Source organism: Capra hircus (assembly GCF_001704415.2).
Source record: "Capra hircus breed San Clemente chromosome X unlocalized genomic scaffold, ASM170441v1, whole genome shotgun sequence".
In the NCBI taxonomy this organism is placed as follows: domain Eukaryota; kingdom Metazoa; phylum Chordata; class Mammalia; order Artiodactyla; family Bovidae; genus Capra; species Capra hircus.
In genome coordinates this window covers 40,528,400-40,545,202 of record NW_017189517.1, presented here as the reverse complement: position 1 = coordinate 40,545,202, position 16,803 = coordinate 40,528,400, and the positions used below count along the sequence as shown (strand labels likewise).

Sequence of the window (16,803 nt, the reverse complement as noted above, 5' to 3'; positions counted from 1 at the left end):
GAAGAGGTTGTCACTGATACCGTCATGTGCCAGAGACAAAACAAGGGCATGAACAGGTGGCCTTGGACACCCTGACAATCTTCCCCCTGAGCAGGCTGTCATTTTGTCCATTCAGCTGCAAGCAGCTGGTGTGCAACTGTGGATATGAAGTGACCCTACTTTCCTCATGAGACTCAAAGCCCTTCCCCCAGAATGCCCAGCTTCTCAGTCCTATGAGACAATGGGGAACAGGACTGCCCACTCATCTATGGTAAGAAAGTCTGGAAAATGATGCTTCTCTCTGTTCCATGTTTTTAACTTCCAGATGTTCCAGGAGAGGCTCAGTCATCTGGTCAATCTCTTCCTTGCAGTTTCCCTGGGTACAAGAGCTTTCTGCAGGTGTAGCTGCATGCCAGTCATTATAATGCAACAGTTTGAATTGCCATTAACATTTATTGAGTTCCTACTATATGCCAGATACTCTACTGAATGATCTGTGTGCATATCTAATTTTCATATCTAGTTACATTTCCACCATCTCCACTGATTGGGTCACCATCGTCCTTCATTTAGATGATCACAATATGTACCCTAACAGGTCTCCCTCCTCCTATTCTTGGCCCCAACACTCTGTTGAAACAGAAGTTGGATCATGTCATCCCTCTGCTCAAACCCCTACCTGGGTTCTTCATTCTACTCAGAATAAAATCCTAGTTCTTACCATAGCCCTCCAGGCCCTCCATGCTTTGGCTTCCTGCTCGCATTCTGATCTCTCACTCTCTCTCCTCTTCACTCACTTCTATACTGGTCTCCTTGCTGTTTCTCAGGCATGCCCCTGCCTTACGGTCCTGGAAGTTATTGTTTCCTCTGCCCAGTCTGCTCTTCCCTCAGATATCTACATGGCTCATTCCCTCACCTCTTTGAGGTTTCTACTCAGTTGCCACGATTTCAGCGACAACATTCCCAACCACCCTATTCAAAATTGCAATGCCTCCTCCATTATGCCCAGCACTCCCTAACCCATAACTTCCCTGCTTTACTTTTTTCTGGAACACTTGTCACCAATTGACATTTTACACACACACACACTTATTTGTTTATGGTTTGGCTTCTTCTAGCAGAATGTAAGCTCTCCAAGTCCAAGAATTTCTGTTTTGTTCACTGATGTAGCCCCAGTGCCTAGAACGGTACCTGGCCCACAGCAGGCCATCAATACATATTTTTGGAACAATAAAGTCATTTAATTCCCATAACTCTATGAGCTAGGTATCATATTTCTCCCTCTTTTTAATATATGGGAAAATTGAGGTTCAGAAAGATTAAGCTATTTTTTTCAAGCTTGCATAGCTATGAAGTTGAGGAGTTCTGACTCAGATCCAGGTCTCTCTGACTCAAGAGCCTGTCCTTTTAACCACTATCCTTCACTACTTTATTCTACTGCTTCTTAGATGCCAAGGTACACTGGGCTCCCACCAGGCCCCCAACAGACAACAGTAGACTCTCTTGGAAAGTGTCTGAGGTTCTACAAAGTGAAGTACAGCTTGTCTCACATACAGGAGAGGAAGTGTTGTGACCCAGGCCCAAAGTCCCGGTGAGCATCCTGAAGCTGCTTAAGCCTCTCGCCAACTGACACCTATGGAAAGAATATGCAGGAAGTCAGTGGCCTCATTCCACATATCCAGGGTGGGATTTCCAGGTGCCTCCGGCCATCTTTGTGAATTCCCTCCAAGGCTGCCTCTTCTCCAGTTCCAGATCCTCCCACCATTCACCCAAATCTTAGTTCTCCCGTTTCACTCCCAGAGGTCAGAGAAGAGCATCTCTAACTCCAGGCCACAGTCACTCTTCATCTGCCCCTGTCTACTCTGAGTGCTCAAATGCAGACAGGCCCCTCTCAGATTATTTTAATTACTTCCTGCAGTTTAGAGGTTGAGAAGCTTATTTCCTGGCCCCAAATTCTATACAACTTTTTCCCCACATAAATCCCATTTCAATGCCCCTTTACTTCCTGAAGGCCTGGAGAAGTACCCCCATCACCAAGCCTAGTTATGCTGAATCTTTCTCCCATGGCTCACTTTAGGCTTCTCCTTTACCTGTAGCTGTTTCCACCGGATGTTGATTTGCTCCAAAGCCCGGGAGTTCTCCATTGACAAGTGCACATCAGAAATGGCCAGTTGATGGGCCAGATCATTTACTAACTTCACTCCATCTTTCATGGGGGAGAATTCTTCCTTGAAGAGCTATGGAACCAGGATCCAAGTCCCACAACAGGTAGATAAGAGGAACCATTAGTCATTCACACCAACTCCTTCCTCTTTACCCAGAGATTTTGTTTTAGTAGCGCAGCTTCCATGCTTGCATATTAGGGCAACCAAACTAAGATGTGCGTGTATGAGGGGTGGGGGTGGGCATTGTCCTTACTTCCTTTTCTTCTCTCAGAAAACACCAGGGAAAGAGAAGACAGGAGGACAGAGGAGACCTCAGCTAAGTGTGTTATTCATTCAGTCATGTCTGACTCTTTGTGACCCCAAGGACTGCAACCCAACAGGCTCCTCTGTCCATGTGATTCTTCAGGCAAGGATACTGGAGTGGGTTGCCATGCCCTTCTCCAGGGGATCTTCCCAACCCAGGGATCAAACCCAGGTCTACTGCATTGCAGGGGGATTCTTTACCATCTGAGTCACCAGGGAAGCCCTTCCCTAACCAGAGAAGCCCTTAGCTAAACCAGCCCCCAAATCCAGCAGAGAAACTGGGAGAGACTCTGTTGAAGTCCAGGGCAACAATGGAGCCTCAGCATCAGGACACTGTCAGGGTCTGGGTGGAGTAGCTGGTCTCTGGGTAGCCAGGAGAGAGGGCCTGTATACCTTAAGAGCCTGGATATGCTCGGGAAGTGAATCAATGAAGAGATCCCCGATGGGCTCCCAAGTGGCTCGGACTCCCTCGGCCTGGGTTAGAGATGCATTTAATTCCTCCATTGCCCCTTGGATCTCCAACAGCTGCTCCAGAGTGCGCTCAATGTGGCGGTGCTGGTCCACGCAGCGGGCTGTCAACTTCTCCCAGAGTTCACTGGCCACTGTTGCCTGCTTCCACACAAAGCGGCTAAGATTCTGGATCCGCTGTCTAGGAGAGGTATCTGCAAGGGCAGTCATGAAGTCAGGTCAGGCCAGCCAGGCAAGGATATCCCACAGAAAGACAAAAACAGCCTTTTGTAAACAGGTGTGTGCTGTGTGTGTTTTCATACACACACAAATACATATTTTTAATGGCTGAGCTCCTTTTATAAATGTGGCTTTTTTAAAAATTAAAACTTTAATTTTGAGTTAATAGTAGATTCATATGCAATTGTGAGAAATAATAGAGATCTCATGTAACCTTTAGATAGTTTCCCCAAATAGTAACATCTTGTAAAAATTATAGTATAACAATCAGGATATTGACATTGACACAATCCAGAATTTTTTTTCCAAATTCCCCAATTTTGCTTTTACTCATTTGTGTATGCGTGTGTGTTTTGTTCTATGTGATTTTATCACATGTGTAGGCTCATGGATCCACCACCACACTCAAGAGACCATATTGGTGTTTTCCACCTATGGTATCATGAGGATTTCCTCATATTCTTAAGAAATGGGCAAGGTAAAGAGTGAGTAAAATATTTAAGAGGCACAGTAAGGCCAATCATCCAGACTTCTATTCACATGACCTTAGAATGTGATTTTGCATTAGTGTCTATTGTGTGTGTGTGCTAAGTTGCCTCAGTCACGTCCAACTCTTTGTGACCCCATGGGCTGAAGCCTACCAGGCTCCTCTGTCCATGGGATTCTCCAGGCAAGAATATTGGAGTGGGTTGCCATTTCTTCCTCCAGGGGATCTTCCCGACCCAGGGATCGAACCCACATCTCTTACGTCTCCTACATTGGCAGGTGAGTTCTTCACCACTAGTGCCATGTGGGAAGCCCAGTGTCTGTTGTGCAGTTCCTTCCAAAGAAGGGAGGCATTTTATGAAGGTCTAGCAGAGGAGAGGTTAGTATAACTTTCCCAGCCTTTCCACCTAGGCTCCTAAATTGTAATTTTCCTTCTCCTCCCTCAGACCTCCCCTCAAAAGTAGATTTAGAGCCCCCAAACTCCAGGCTAATTGGAATTGCCCTGCTCTCTTGAGCTTGTTCTATCTGAGGCCCATTGGGCGGTAAATTGAGTACTGGTTAGTACTCAGTAGGAGGGGCTCAAGGTAAACTGAGAGGGTCAACAACATCGACAAAGGGCTCCATTAATGAAGGGTCCTGTCAGATCTCAGAGTGTCAAAGTTTCTTTCTGAAGAAGAGGGCTTGCTGGGCCATCACTTGTAGCTAAACACCATGGATCCCACCCTGATGCCTTATTTAAACTTAGACCTACAGTGACCCACTCCATCAGAGAAAGAGAACCAAAAATCATCAGGGTCAGAATTAAAGAGCCACAATCAGTTTTCTTCTCAAGTACCATCACCTAATTTTTAAAGATTTTTTGAAAGGATTTTGATTTGCTAGTTGATTGGAGCAGTGTCACATGCCTCTCTATACTGGAATAAAGCAGTACGTTTTAAAAGAACACACTACTACTTTTATTTACTGAGTTTGTTTAATGCATTTGAGTCTTTTTTATTTCTTTTTCATGCCTTCTTAGATGGCCACACACGATGCTCCAGAGAACCACATACAGCTTTGGGCCAAACGCTCGTCTCCCCTGCTCCAGGGTCTTCTCTTTGCTTTTCTTAGAGTATGAATCTTGTTCCTTCCCAATTTTGGACTCCTAGGAATAAATTAGGCAATGGCACCCCACTGCAGTACTCTTGCCTGGAAAATCCCACGGACAGAGGAGCTAAGCTGCAGTCCATGGGGTCGCTAAGAGTCGGACACGACTGAGCGACTTCACTTTCACTTTTCACTTTCATGCATTGGAGAAGGAAATGGCAATCCACTCCAGTACTCTTGCCTGGAAAATCCCATGGATGGAGGAGCCTGGTGGGCTGCAGTCCATGGGGTCGCTAAGAGTCGGACATGACTGAGCAACTTCACTTTCACTTTTCATTTTCATGCATTGGAGAAGGAAATGGCAGCCCACTCTAGTGTTCTTGCCTGGAGAATCCCAGGGACGGGGGAGCCTGGTGGGAGCCAGAGTCGGACATGACTGAAGCAACTTAGCAGCAGCAGCAGCAGCAGGAATAAATTATCCTCCTAGGTAACAGCTGAGAAAATGAGTTTGGGATGGGCATAAAGGTGTTTAATGGTTCATAGCTGAAGAAGAAGATGAAAGAGAGGAAGACCACCCACCTTTGCTCTCAGAATGAGGCTCCTCTAATTCATCAAATGGGTGCTGGGATAGGAAGGCCTGAGCTGACTCCAGCACAGAGTAAATATAGGGGCCTCGAGACTTGACATCTTCCATAAAGGCCTGTGAAGTTTAGCAACATGGTCAATGGGGAAGGAAAGTCTTTCAATTGCTTTGAATTCCATCCTGCAATTGACAATCTTTCTTCTCCTCAGTGCAGTTTGATATCCTGTATCTTTGGGCTACTCAGACTAAAAGAGGAGCAGTCTTCTCTATAGGCAAAATAATAACTTTGATACTGGAAGGTCTATTTACTCTGAAATGGGTCTGTCTATGCCACAAGGTAGAGAGAAATATGGGGACTTGGGGCTAGGAATCTTGGTTCTGTGGAAGACTCAGAAAATCCTCTGAAAGGGGCTTTAAGAAATCAAAACCAGGATGGGCTAGATTTATATGAAAAGTTTGATTAAATTTTTGTTGAAATATATGTGAGTACACAAATCAAAAGTGTACTTTTCATCACAGCTTGATGAATTTTCATATAGTGATTCCATATCTGTAACCAGTGCTGAGATGAAGAAACAGAACTCCACCAGCATCCCAGAATGCCCTATCATGACCTCTTTCAGTCACTCTCTCCTCCTCCCCTCCCCCAAGGTAGCAACTATCCTGACTTGTGCTGCCACTGATTAGTTTTGCCAATTTTTTAAACCTTATTATATACATGGAACCACACTGTATGTACCCTTTTTTGTATTTGACTCTTTTTTTATTCAACATATTGTCTTTAAAATTCAGCCATACTGTGGCACACATTTATAGTTTATTTTCCTGCTGTATTGTATTCATCTTTTAAATTGTGCTATAATTGACCTATAACATTGTGTAAACTTAACAAGATGTACATAGTTGATTTAGTACAATATACTGATTTGATACATTTGTTTAATATGATTGCCTCTGTCACATCACATCACATAGTGATCATTTCTTCCAGTGCATCTGTGTTCATTTTAAGAAACATTTGTTGTTATTTTCTAATTATAGAGGAAAGATATGTCACAGAAATCTTAGAAATTTCAGAAAAGGATGAAAAAAACAAAATTAAAAAGAACTAATTTCATCCCCTGGAGTTACCCATTGTGAAGATTTTGATAGAGTTCCTGCTTATGTGTGTATACACACATACACATCTGCACATCTATATAGATTTTTATACAATTGAGATCTACCTATAAACAGTTTTCTATCTTGTGTTTTTTTCAGTGAATATTATTTTATGCTCATTTCCCATGTCCTCGTTAAAAATCAGGGAAGCATTTTAAGGGAGGCCAATATTAGCTGTGATGTATAGAGGGGGGAGATTTGAGTTATTCTCTGGAGTGCCGTCCACAAACCAGTAGGACTGCATACAGCTTCCAGTGATTTTAAGCACCTAAGCAGAGACTGAGCATCCGTCTGTCAGGGCATTGCAGAAGACATCCCTTCCCAACCGAGAGACTACACACCACAGCCTCTGTAACTCTAACCTACCGCGTGTGTCTCCTTCTCCTGTTGCACCAGGACCACATCCCCTTGTAGGGGCAGCTGAGCTGACAATTCCTCATCCTTTTGGCTGAGCCAGTCAATTATCTCTTGGAGAGGGAGCTGAAGCTTTCCACTGTGGTCTGAGAAGGCCTCTAGCCGGGCACTGCACACAATGGTAAGACCAGTGATTTTCAGTCCTCTTGTTAAGTGGCAAAACATTTTCCCCCAGCAGATATGTAAGTGGAATCTTACTATATAAATAGATGAAAGAGGTGCTGCTCTGGTTGATGTGGGAGAAAGCCCGGAACCCAGCCTCTGACCCACCCACAGAGCCTCCCAAGACACCTCCCCATAGAGCACGGTACCAAAACATTTGGTGGACTTCAGTTCATTCAGCTGTGCACCCAGAATCAGGCTGCTAAAGGCAGTGAAGTAAGCAAGGGCGTTAGTGGAGACAGCTGTCGTGTTGCCCTCTTGTCCTGGAGGAACTCAAGTCATGCCAAACTGTTCATCCTCAGAGGCTTCTCAGAGGCTGCCTTCTGAGCAGGAGCAATGCAGTGGGTGGAAAGGGTGTGCCAGGTGGCTGAGTGTGGGCACGCATGTGTGTGAGGTTGCATACAAATACAAGCAGCCCAGGGGTCCCAAAGGATGAGGGCAACATAGACTAGAAGCTTGACATACAGAAGGAGGAAAACACGTGCAGCATAATCACCTCTGTCTGCCTTCCCCTCTCCCCACAAATGAGCTGTGAACTGAAGTCCAAGTGGTAGGAAGCCAGAGGCCAGTCCAGGCTGTGTGCAGCCATTAAACCCATTCCCCTTAGATGACTGGTAACTGGTTATTCCGTCCCTACCTCTTCGGCCAAGGCTTTTACATAAATTTTTGCTTCTACTAATTCTCAGAGCAACCTTGAGAGGTAGCCACTGGTGTTGACCAGAGAAGTTAAGTAATTTTCCCAAGGTCACACAGTAAAGTCACTGGATTTGAACTCAGGGTTGTCTGATTTCAGAGCCTGCATTCCTTCAACATCTGTACACTCCTCATCTCCACCAGAACCCACCAGAAGCCAGGAGTTTGGTCTTTGATGATAGAGAGTAGAGAGGAAAAGTGTGTGTTTGGGGTGAGGTAGTGGGAGGGGAGTTATGGAGAAGGGTAGAGGAAACAGGGACGACTGAGTTACTGATTTGCTCTTAGCTTAGGGAGGCATGGATGGGGGATAAGCAGTGGATGGGAAGAGAGGGCTAACAACCACTATAATTATCCTGCAATTAAAATAAATATAAAATTTTAAAAGATGTGAAAAAGCAGATGAGAGCTACTAAGATAAAAGACAGTTATGAGAGGAAGGCGGGCAGTAATCAAATCCTCCATTTATACATCAGCGCTTTTAAGTGCAGAAAGCGTTTTCATATCTCATTTGAGTCCTCATAACAACACTGGGAAATAGAACAAGCATTATTCCTTTACTCATTTTGTTGTTGTTGTTAAAAAAATCCAAACAAGTGGAAGCCAACTTTCAGGGATTACTGAAACCAATTTTCCAAGGTGACACAGCCTACTGAGGCTCGGGATGGGAGGGGAGTTTGGGGGAGAATGGATATATGTATATGTGTGGCTGAGTCCCTTCGCTATTCACTTGAAACTACCACAGCATTGTTAATTGGCTATAACCCAATACAAAATGTTTTTGGTGTTAAAAAATAAATAAAAATAAAGGAAAAAGACTGAGACTCAAATCCAAGTCTCCTGACTTCTGACCCAGGGTTCTTCCCCCAGCACCAGAGCATGAAAAGGAGGAAAAACAGAGGATGAAGCTGACAAGAAGGCTGAGAAGAGGGTGACGAGCAAGAGGAGCCCAACATCATCCCCACCAATGCCCCAAAGCCCCTGTTTCGAGGCTCCAAGCCTTACCGGAGATTGTGAGACTTCTTTTTGATTTCATTCCAACACAGATTCATGGCTGGTGGTTCCAGGGTTCTGGCGGCACCAACAGACCCGTTGAATAGCTTTGGACTTAGGCTGGGTACCCCAGCACCATCGTGAGGAGGCGCAGGGGTGGTGGCAGCAGCCCTAACCTGTACAGAAACACAGACACCTCTACAATCCCGGGAGTGTGCCACACCCTGGTCTGTGCCAGGCCAAGCATGGGACAAGTGTGAACGGGGCGGGGAGAAGGGGCTGGCTCTAGGATGTGTTTGAGTGGTTGAGGGAAAGAAAGACTCTGTGGTTCTGGGACAAGGTCCTCTCTTAGTGCTGTGCTGTGCTCAGTTATGTCCAGCTCTTTGTGACCCCATGGACTGTAGCCCCCACACACGGGCTTAACACATGTGTAAAGCACTTTGAGTTGTGCTTTTAATGGGAAGATTGGTTTCCCAACTTGGCGAGTCTTGTGTGGGAAAGATGTATGGTTTGGGGGGAAGGAGAGACTAGAGGAAGCTCAGCCACCAGCAGGGCCATTTTCCTTCCACAGAAGGGGAGCAGGTAGGCAGGCATGCATGCAGGTGGGTTTCCCCAGGCTGAGATTTCCTCTCCACACTCCCCTGTCCTTCACTCCCTTCTGCTTCTGCCTGAGCATGTCTTGAACTGCGAGGGAGACAGCTAACTCCTGAAGGGCTATTTGGCACACCTCCCATTCTTCCAAACCCCATAATACCCTACAGGGTGAGCAAGTGATGGGAGCCCCTTAGCTGTTGACTCTTGTCAGAGTTCTTTGGAGATCAGGACCCCAAATGCTGCCTTAGCCCTTTCTCAACCCATTGAAGACGAGCAGTGCTCTTTAGGACTCTCCTGACTGTGGTGGGAAATACGAGTGGTGAAGAGGGAGAAGGGGGCACCAAGGCCCCCTTGGAAGTAGGACATCTACTACAGATGGCTCTCTCTCTGTCTCTCTCTGTCTCTCTCTCTGAATTTGTGGGACAGCTCTTCAGCTTTCTTTTCTAGAAGGCTGGGTAAACTCTGGAACACTGAACTATGAGCCTACGGCTTACCTTGAATGCCATGGTTGCCAGTGTTTGGGCAATTTGAACAGTTCTAACCTAACACAAGTACTTCCAGGATCTCATCTGGGCAGTAGTGCTGGCACAATTTGTAATAGTAACAGTGATAATCATAGGAGTCAGCAGTTAAACATAACCAATCTGTACTAAGAGAGGGCTTCTTTAGTACTAGTGCTAAAGAATCCGCCTCCCAGTGCAGGGGACAAAGGAGATGTAGGTTTGATCCCTGGGTTGGGAAGATCCCTTGAAGAAGGGTATGACAACCCACTCCAACATTCTTTTCTGGAGAATCCCCATGGACAGAGGAGCCTGGCGGGCTGTAGTCCATGGGTCGAAAAGAGTTGGACATGACTGAGTGACTCAGCACACATGAATCTATAGAATAAAGAATAGTCAAGATTAAAAAAAAAAAAACTCCCACAGCTCACAGCCATACACAGAAGGAGAAGTGGGAGAACAGCCAAGCTCCAGGGCACAGCTCTAGAGTCAGTTGCTCTGCATTCCCATGAGTGGACCCTACCTGTGCCGCCTGGGGACCCGCTTGCAGGATTGGGAAGCCCCATGATGCTCCTCCGAATGAACCCGGACCCAGCGCTTGGTGAGCCGCAGGCAGAGTCCAGACAGGCTCTGAGCAGGCTCCCTAAGGGAGGGCGAGCAGAGCTGAGCCAGGCCAGGAGGCGGGATCTGTCACCCTGTTTGTTTACTGACCCCCCAGGAATCCAGAGGGGGCGGCTATGTCAGGATTGGGGACGGTGAATCACGGCTTTGTCCCTGGGGAATTCCGGCTCGCTCCCAACTGGGCCCGCCACACCGGGGCCAGGAGGGCCCTCCCAGGCTGGCAAGGATGGTGAGAGTGGGATTGGGCATTCCATGGTGCTGAGAAGGGGTGCGCAGAGGGGAGCTTCTGTTGGTTTATGTTCCCTTTGCCTGGAAGACACAAAGAACTCACTCTGCCTGTAGTTCCCTCTCCCCTAAGCTGAGGTGGAGGAAAAGATCAGATCACTTTGGTGACAAACCTTTGGTAAGGTTTCACCAAGGCCTGGCAGGACAATGAGCTTGAGGATCAGTCTTGTCCTTTAGCATGTAAGCGTCCTCAGAGACTGTGAGGGATGTATGCAAGGACAGAGCCGTGGGATGGTGGGCAAGACAAGACTGACCCAAGCCGGCAGTGAAAATGAGGGGGGATTCTGCCCTGCCTTTGGAAAAATAGGACAGAGAGCCTTGTCCCCACTGACCTCCCCCTGAACTCTAAGGCCAGGGGGAAACATATGGTCTATGGGCATGCGCCCTGCACTTCCGCAGAGTGGGGGAGGGCGAGATGGAACCCAGGAGCTCAGTGCAGGGAGCCTCCTGTGCCCTGCCTCTGCTGTCCTGGGCTACTAGCCTGAGGGGCCCTTCTGGAGGTGGCCACTCCTTTTCCAGAAGACTTGCCTGGGGAAAGGTTAACATTCCCAAGCTGACCCCTCCCCCCCCCGCCCCAGCACTGAGGGAAAACACTTCGTTTCGACCAAAAAGGGTTCTGTTCCCATCCTCATTTATCTCCCACAGAGTCTTCTGTGGGGCTTTCCACAGTTCCACATTGTTTCCATGCTGAGGCCCACCTACAGGAATAGTTAGAGCAGCTGCCTGAGCCTTTCTTGGGGCCCAGGGTGGGGCCATGTAGGGTGGATGGCAGAATGGCAGAGGACGGCAGGCAAAGAGCAGGGAGTGGCTCTAGCTCCGGGTTGCAGCTTGGTTTATGCTTGGTCTCGAGCCATCCTCACAGAGTTCCCTGGGCTGGGAATGCCCTAGAGTTAGAAAGGGCCTCTTATGGTCCGGCCACAACGAAATTGTCATGTTCTGACGGAAGCACCCATGATGAACAGGGCTCCACCCATGTTAGCCTTTCAGTCCCTCCAGCCTTCTTAGTTTCCTAAGTGTGAAAAGTGTGAAAGTGTTAATCACTGAGTTGTGTCCAACTCTTTTGTGACCCCATGGATTGTAGTCCACCAGGCTCCTCTGTCCATGGAGTTCTCCAGGCAAGAATACTGAAGTAGGTTGTCATTTTCTTCTCCAGGGGATCTTCCTGACCCAGGGATCAAACCCTGGTCTCCTGCATTGAGGGCAGATTCTTTACCATCTGAGCCACCAGGGAAGCCCTAGCTTCCTAAATGCCACCCCCCAAGTTTGGTTCCCTTAATAGACTCCCTCACCCTGTTCTCCCCTCGGAGTTCCCCCTACAAATCACAGTCCCCTCTAGCAGAGCCAAGTTCTCAGGCAAATGATGACTAATCCTTGATTTCTTTCCCTATCAATAGCCTTTTACTTTTGTTTTTGCGACCAACATGTTTGGTCTTCCCGCTCCCCATAGGACTTTCTCCTCATCTCTTGAAACTTTAAGACAAAGTCAGAGCTGTAGAGCAAGAAGAGAAGAAATTCGACAGTAACCAAAGAGAGGGCTTGATCTCACCATTCTCTGTCACAAAATTAAGCCCTCATGTCCCACTGCCTAGGTAGTGAAGCTTGCAGGGAGTGGGCAACAAGCAGGAAAAGCCTTCTGGAAGGACCCACGGTTTTCAATCCCTCGACCATCTGAAAGTCCCACTCTGGGGAAGGGGTAGATTTGCAGGGGGACTCTCAGCTGACACTGGCTTTGAAAATATTTTACAAGCAGTGACTTCTCTGTGGTTAGATGTGTTAAAGGAAGGCCTGGACCTTATGACTGTCTGGACCTTCATTGTCTCTCATTCCTGCCCACATGGGCTCCCCAGTACCTACATTCTCCATCCCTGCCACCTTGGTATCTCTCTTCCTCCACCATATATATTCAGTGGCTGTTCACACCACCCATAGTGACTCAGCATCGCAGCTCATCTGTGAGATCCTAAGAAACATAGTACTTTCACACACTCCCATAGTCTCTGAACCCCAAAGCATTATGTGTACTAAGTTGCTTCAGTCATGTCTGACTTTTTGCCACTCCACGGACTGTAGCCCACCAGGCTCCTCTGTCCGTGGAATTCTCTAGGCAAGAATATTGGAGTGGGTAGCCATTTCCTTCTCCAGGGGATCTTCCCCACCCAGGGACTGAATCTGAGTCTCTTGCGTCTCCTGCGCTGGCAGGTGGGTTTTCTACTACTGACCCACCTGGGAAGGTTAAGCTTTATAGGGCAAGCCAAAATATGCTTAGACATCTCCTTTTTCTAGTCAACTTTCCCTTGGACTTCCCTCATTGCCAGAAAAGTGGGTTGCCTTCTGGGATTACTGCCTCTCACACACCCTCTGCCCACCTGGCACCACAGGCTGGCACACTCAGCCCCACCACTCCAGTCATAGGGGAGGAGAGAGAGAGGACAGGCCAGTAGGAAGCTCAGGAGATCTTTAGTGGGGTTAACCCAGGAACTGTGAGTAGGACCAGGGACTTGAGAGGAAGAGCCAATGGAGGGAGAGGAAATATTCTGCAGGTAGAGAATATGAGGAAACCACAGAGAAGTCAAGGCAATGGAAGGTCCTGCCTTGTCCTAGGCTATGCCCTGAAGGAGCATGCTCTTCTGGGACCTCCTCTGGAAGCTTAAATGAAACCAGCCACCTTAACCATTGTGGGCTCTTTGGCTTTTCCAGATCAACACACTTCCTTTGCCCCATAAAACGCCTCATGAATGGCAGGGATGGGCCAGAGGAGGCCTCGTTGTGTGCAAGGGGTTTCATGTGTATGAAGACTACCCTTGAGCCTTAAGAAGCATGGATACCCACAAGAACACACACAGATCCTACGTCCACCCTCTCTCCATGGTTCTGTCTTTTGCCCTGAGCCTCTTACCTGAGGCTGGGGGCAGGTGCTTCGGAGGCTGCGGCTATGATGGAAGTTGTCAGCTGCCTGCCACTTATGACATCGTGGGAGGGTGTAAGGGCATCCCTGCATGACCATAGGTTGCATCAGAACCGAGGCTCATGGGGGTGGGTGGGGACAGGCAGTACATCAGCTGTTCAGCATAAGCACCTGGAAGAGTAACAAGGTCAGATTTAGAGTCAAAATATAAAAAAGGCTTGTAAATGCAGCGCTTACCCAGGAGTGCCTTGACCAGTTATGTCAGTAAGTTTTCAGAGCTTACTGACCTATTCAACAGTTTTTCCCAGGCCATCAAGCACCATAAAAAAACTTGAGTTAATAATTGATCAAGGAAGTATCTATTGTTTCTCTATTGTGCTTTGTGCTAGAGACAAAAAGATGATATCGTGTCTGAGATCTCATTGCATGGGGATAAAGTGTGGGAGATGGGGGGGACAATTGTGTCAGCTGATTGTTATTTAGTCATTAAGTTATGTCTGGCTCTTTTGTGACCCCATGGACTGCAGAGTGTCAGGATCCTCTGTCCATGGAATTCTCCAGGCAAGAATACTAGAGTGGTTTACCATTTCCTTCTTCAGGGGATCTTCCTGACCCAGGGGTTGAATCTGTATCTCCTGCATTGGCCAGAAAATTGTTTACCACTGAGCCACCAGGGAAGCCCATGTAAGCTCATAATGATAATAAAATACTTATGCAGCAGATGCTATAAATAAGGTTTCACCAGAAGGTTAGGGGAGCAAAGAATATGGAATAATTCACTCTATCTGAGCATATGCAGAGATTTCAGCCAGATTGCATTTGAGATGAGTCTTGAGGGGTAGTGGATATTTGCCTATGCAGAGAAGGGGAGAAAGGAAGAAGTGCATTCCTAGGAGAGGGAGCCAGCTGTGCAAAGGTGGATGTCACCCGAAAAAGCACAGCATGCTCAGAGAACAGTAAGTTCAGTATGGCTGGAGTTTGGGAGATGAAAAGACATGGTGAGGAGTTCTCATACAGAGAGAACAGACATGGGGAAAATCAAGCCAAAAGTGTTACTGCATTAATGGCAGAAGTATTTATGGGATGGAGTGAAGGGATGGATGAAGTGAGCCCTATCTGGTCATGTCAGGAAGGCTCCCTAGAGGAAATATTCTTGAGGTGAGTCATGAAAGAGAAATTGGATTGTCATTAGACAGAGAAGATAAAACAAAAAAAGGAACATTCCAAAGAGCAGAAAATCAAATGTATGGCGCAGATCAGAGTACAGGTAGGTGTCTTGTTGGGGAGTACCAGATGAGGCTGTGGCCAGATTGGGTCATGGCTTGAATAATAAGCAGAGGATTCTAGGCTTTATCTTATAGACAATACGGAGGTACTGAGGATTTTCAGCAGGGGAGTGACACAACCAGATTTGCATTTTAGTAGGAGCCCTCTGTCTTCCTTGCGGAGTGAGTCTCCCAAAGGAAGAATCCATTTAGAAGCTGTCAAAACAGGCAGGCAGTTGCAGGGAGGAGGGAGCAGAGAACACGGCACTGAGATACATTGAAGAGGTAAAACACAGTGGATTCGGTGATCACTTGGATATGAAGAGTGAGAGAGGTGAAGGAGTTAAAGGCTTATAATTTGGGAGCCGGATGAATAATGTTGCCAACAGCAGGAGGAGAAAACAGAAGAAGCAAATTTGGTGTGGTAGGGGAGTGAGGTCAGTGTTCTATAATAAGCTAATCTTGAGACATGTTCAGCTTTTGAAGTCAACAGCTAAGACAAGAGTGAAAAAGTTAAATGTACCAAACCAATTGACAGTTTGGTGAATGTACACATGTCTGATTAGGATGGGTGGCTAAGACAATGCTTGCAGGTGAAGTAAGTGGTATCTTTTAGTGCTGGACAAAGATGTGCAAACTTTGATCCAATAGCAAGAAGTGAACATCTTTTTTTAAACTTTTTAATTTTTATTGGAGTATAACTGATTAACAATATTGTGATAGTTTCAGATGGACAGTAGAGGGACTCAGCCACACATGGACATATATCCATTCTCTCCCAAACTCCCCTCCCATCCAGGCTGCCACATAATTTGAAGCAGAATTCCCTGCGCTCCACAGTAGGTCCTTGTTGGTTATCCATTTTAAATATAGCAGTGTATACATGTCCAAACTCCCAAACTATCCCTTCCCCCATCCTTTTCCCTGGCAACTGTAAGTTTGTTTTTGAAGTCTGTGAATGTGTTTCTGTTTTGTAAATAAGTTCATTTGTATTATGTCCTTTTAGATCCTACATATAAGGGATGATTCCTGATACTGCTGATTAAATAGCCACCATTTTTAGTTTCTACTTCAGTGGTTCCCAACATAAGGGCCCCTTCTTAAAGATAAAAAAAAAATCTCACTTCACCCACTCACACCTACAAAGGAGCTGTACTTTTAGTACTTACAGAGTGAGAAAAACACTTATACATTTAAAGATCTGTGGACTCCTTGAACTGAGTTACCCTTCCCTCCTCCTCATGGGTCCATGGTCCAAAAACTGGGGACTATTACAGATCACACAAATGCAAGAACTTACGGTCTGAAGGATGTTTTATTGTGATCAAAGTCCCTAGAGATCACACAGCTACATAATTCCTCATCCCTGAATAGATTACCCCAAAGAATGATTGAAAAGATGGCTCCTCTCTGATCCAACACCAATATAAAAGAATTCATCACTAAGACTTCCCTGGTGGTCCAGTGGTTAAGAATCCATCTGCCAGTGCAGGGGACACAGGTTCGATCCCTGATCCAGGAAGATTCTGTGTGCCACGGAGCAACGAAGCCTGTGTGCCACAACTACTGAGACTGTGCTCTAGAGCCCACAGGCCACAATTACTGAGCCCCTGTGCTGCAACTACTGAAGTCTGAGTGCCCGAGAGCCCATGTTCCACAAGGAGAGTAAGTTTGTGTGCTCACCCATATCTGACTCTTTGTGGCCCCATGGACTATAGCCCACCAGGCTCCTCTGCCCATGGAATTTTCCAGGCAAGAATACTGGAGTGAAGTGCCATTTCCTACTCCAGGGCATCTTCTAGACTCAGGGATCGAACTCGAGTTTCTAGCATCTCTTGCATTGGCAAGTGGATTCTTTACCACTAGCAACACCTGGGAAACCCACAAGAGGAGCTACCGCAATGAGAAGCCCAAGCACCTAAAT

General features: G+C 46.7%; 1 protein-coding gene across 2 annotated transcripts in view; it reads right to left on the bottom strand.

Annotated features, from left to right (window-relative positions):
- The window catches only part of DRP2 (dystrophin related protein 2), a 44,791-nt gene that overhangs the window by 17,306 nt on the left and 10,682 nt on the right, over positions 1–16,803 (bottom strand). For both annotated transcript variants that reach the window (XM_013976171.2, XM_005700148.3), the window contains 7 exons: positions 13,606–13,785; positions 8,722–8,885; positions 6,817–6,973; positions 5,286–5,406; positions 2,841–3,109; positions 2,070–2,216; positions 1,534–1,612 (listed from right to left, as the gene is read on the bottom strand). In XM_013976171.2, coding sequence (XP_013831625.2) covers positions 1,534–1,612; positions 2,070–2,216; positions 2,841–3,109; positions 5,286–5,406; positions 6,817–6,973; positions 8,722–8,885; positions 13,606–13,722 — 1,054 coding nt within the window. In that variant the 5' untranslated portion in view covers positions 13,723–13,785. The remainder of the gene's footprint in view (positions 1–1,533; positions 1,613–2,069; positions 2,217–2,840; positions 3,110–5,285; positions 5,407–6,816; positions 6,974–8,721; positions 8,886–13,605; positions 13,786–16,803) is intronic.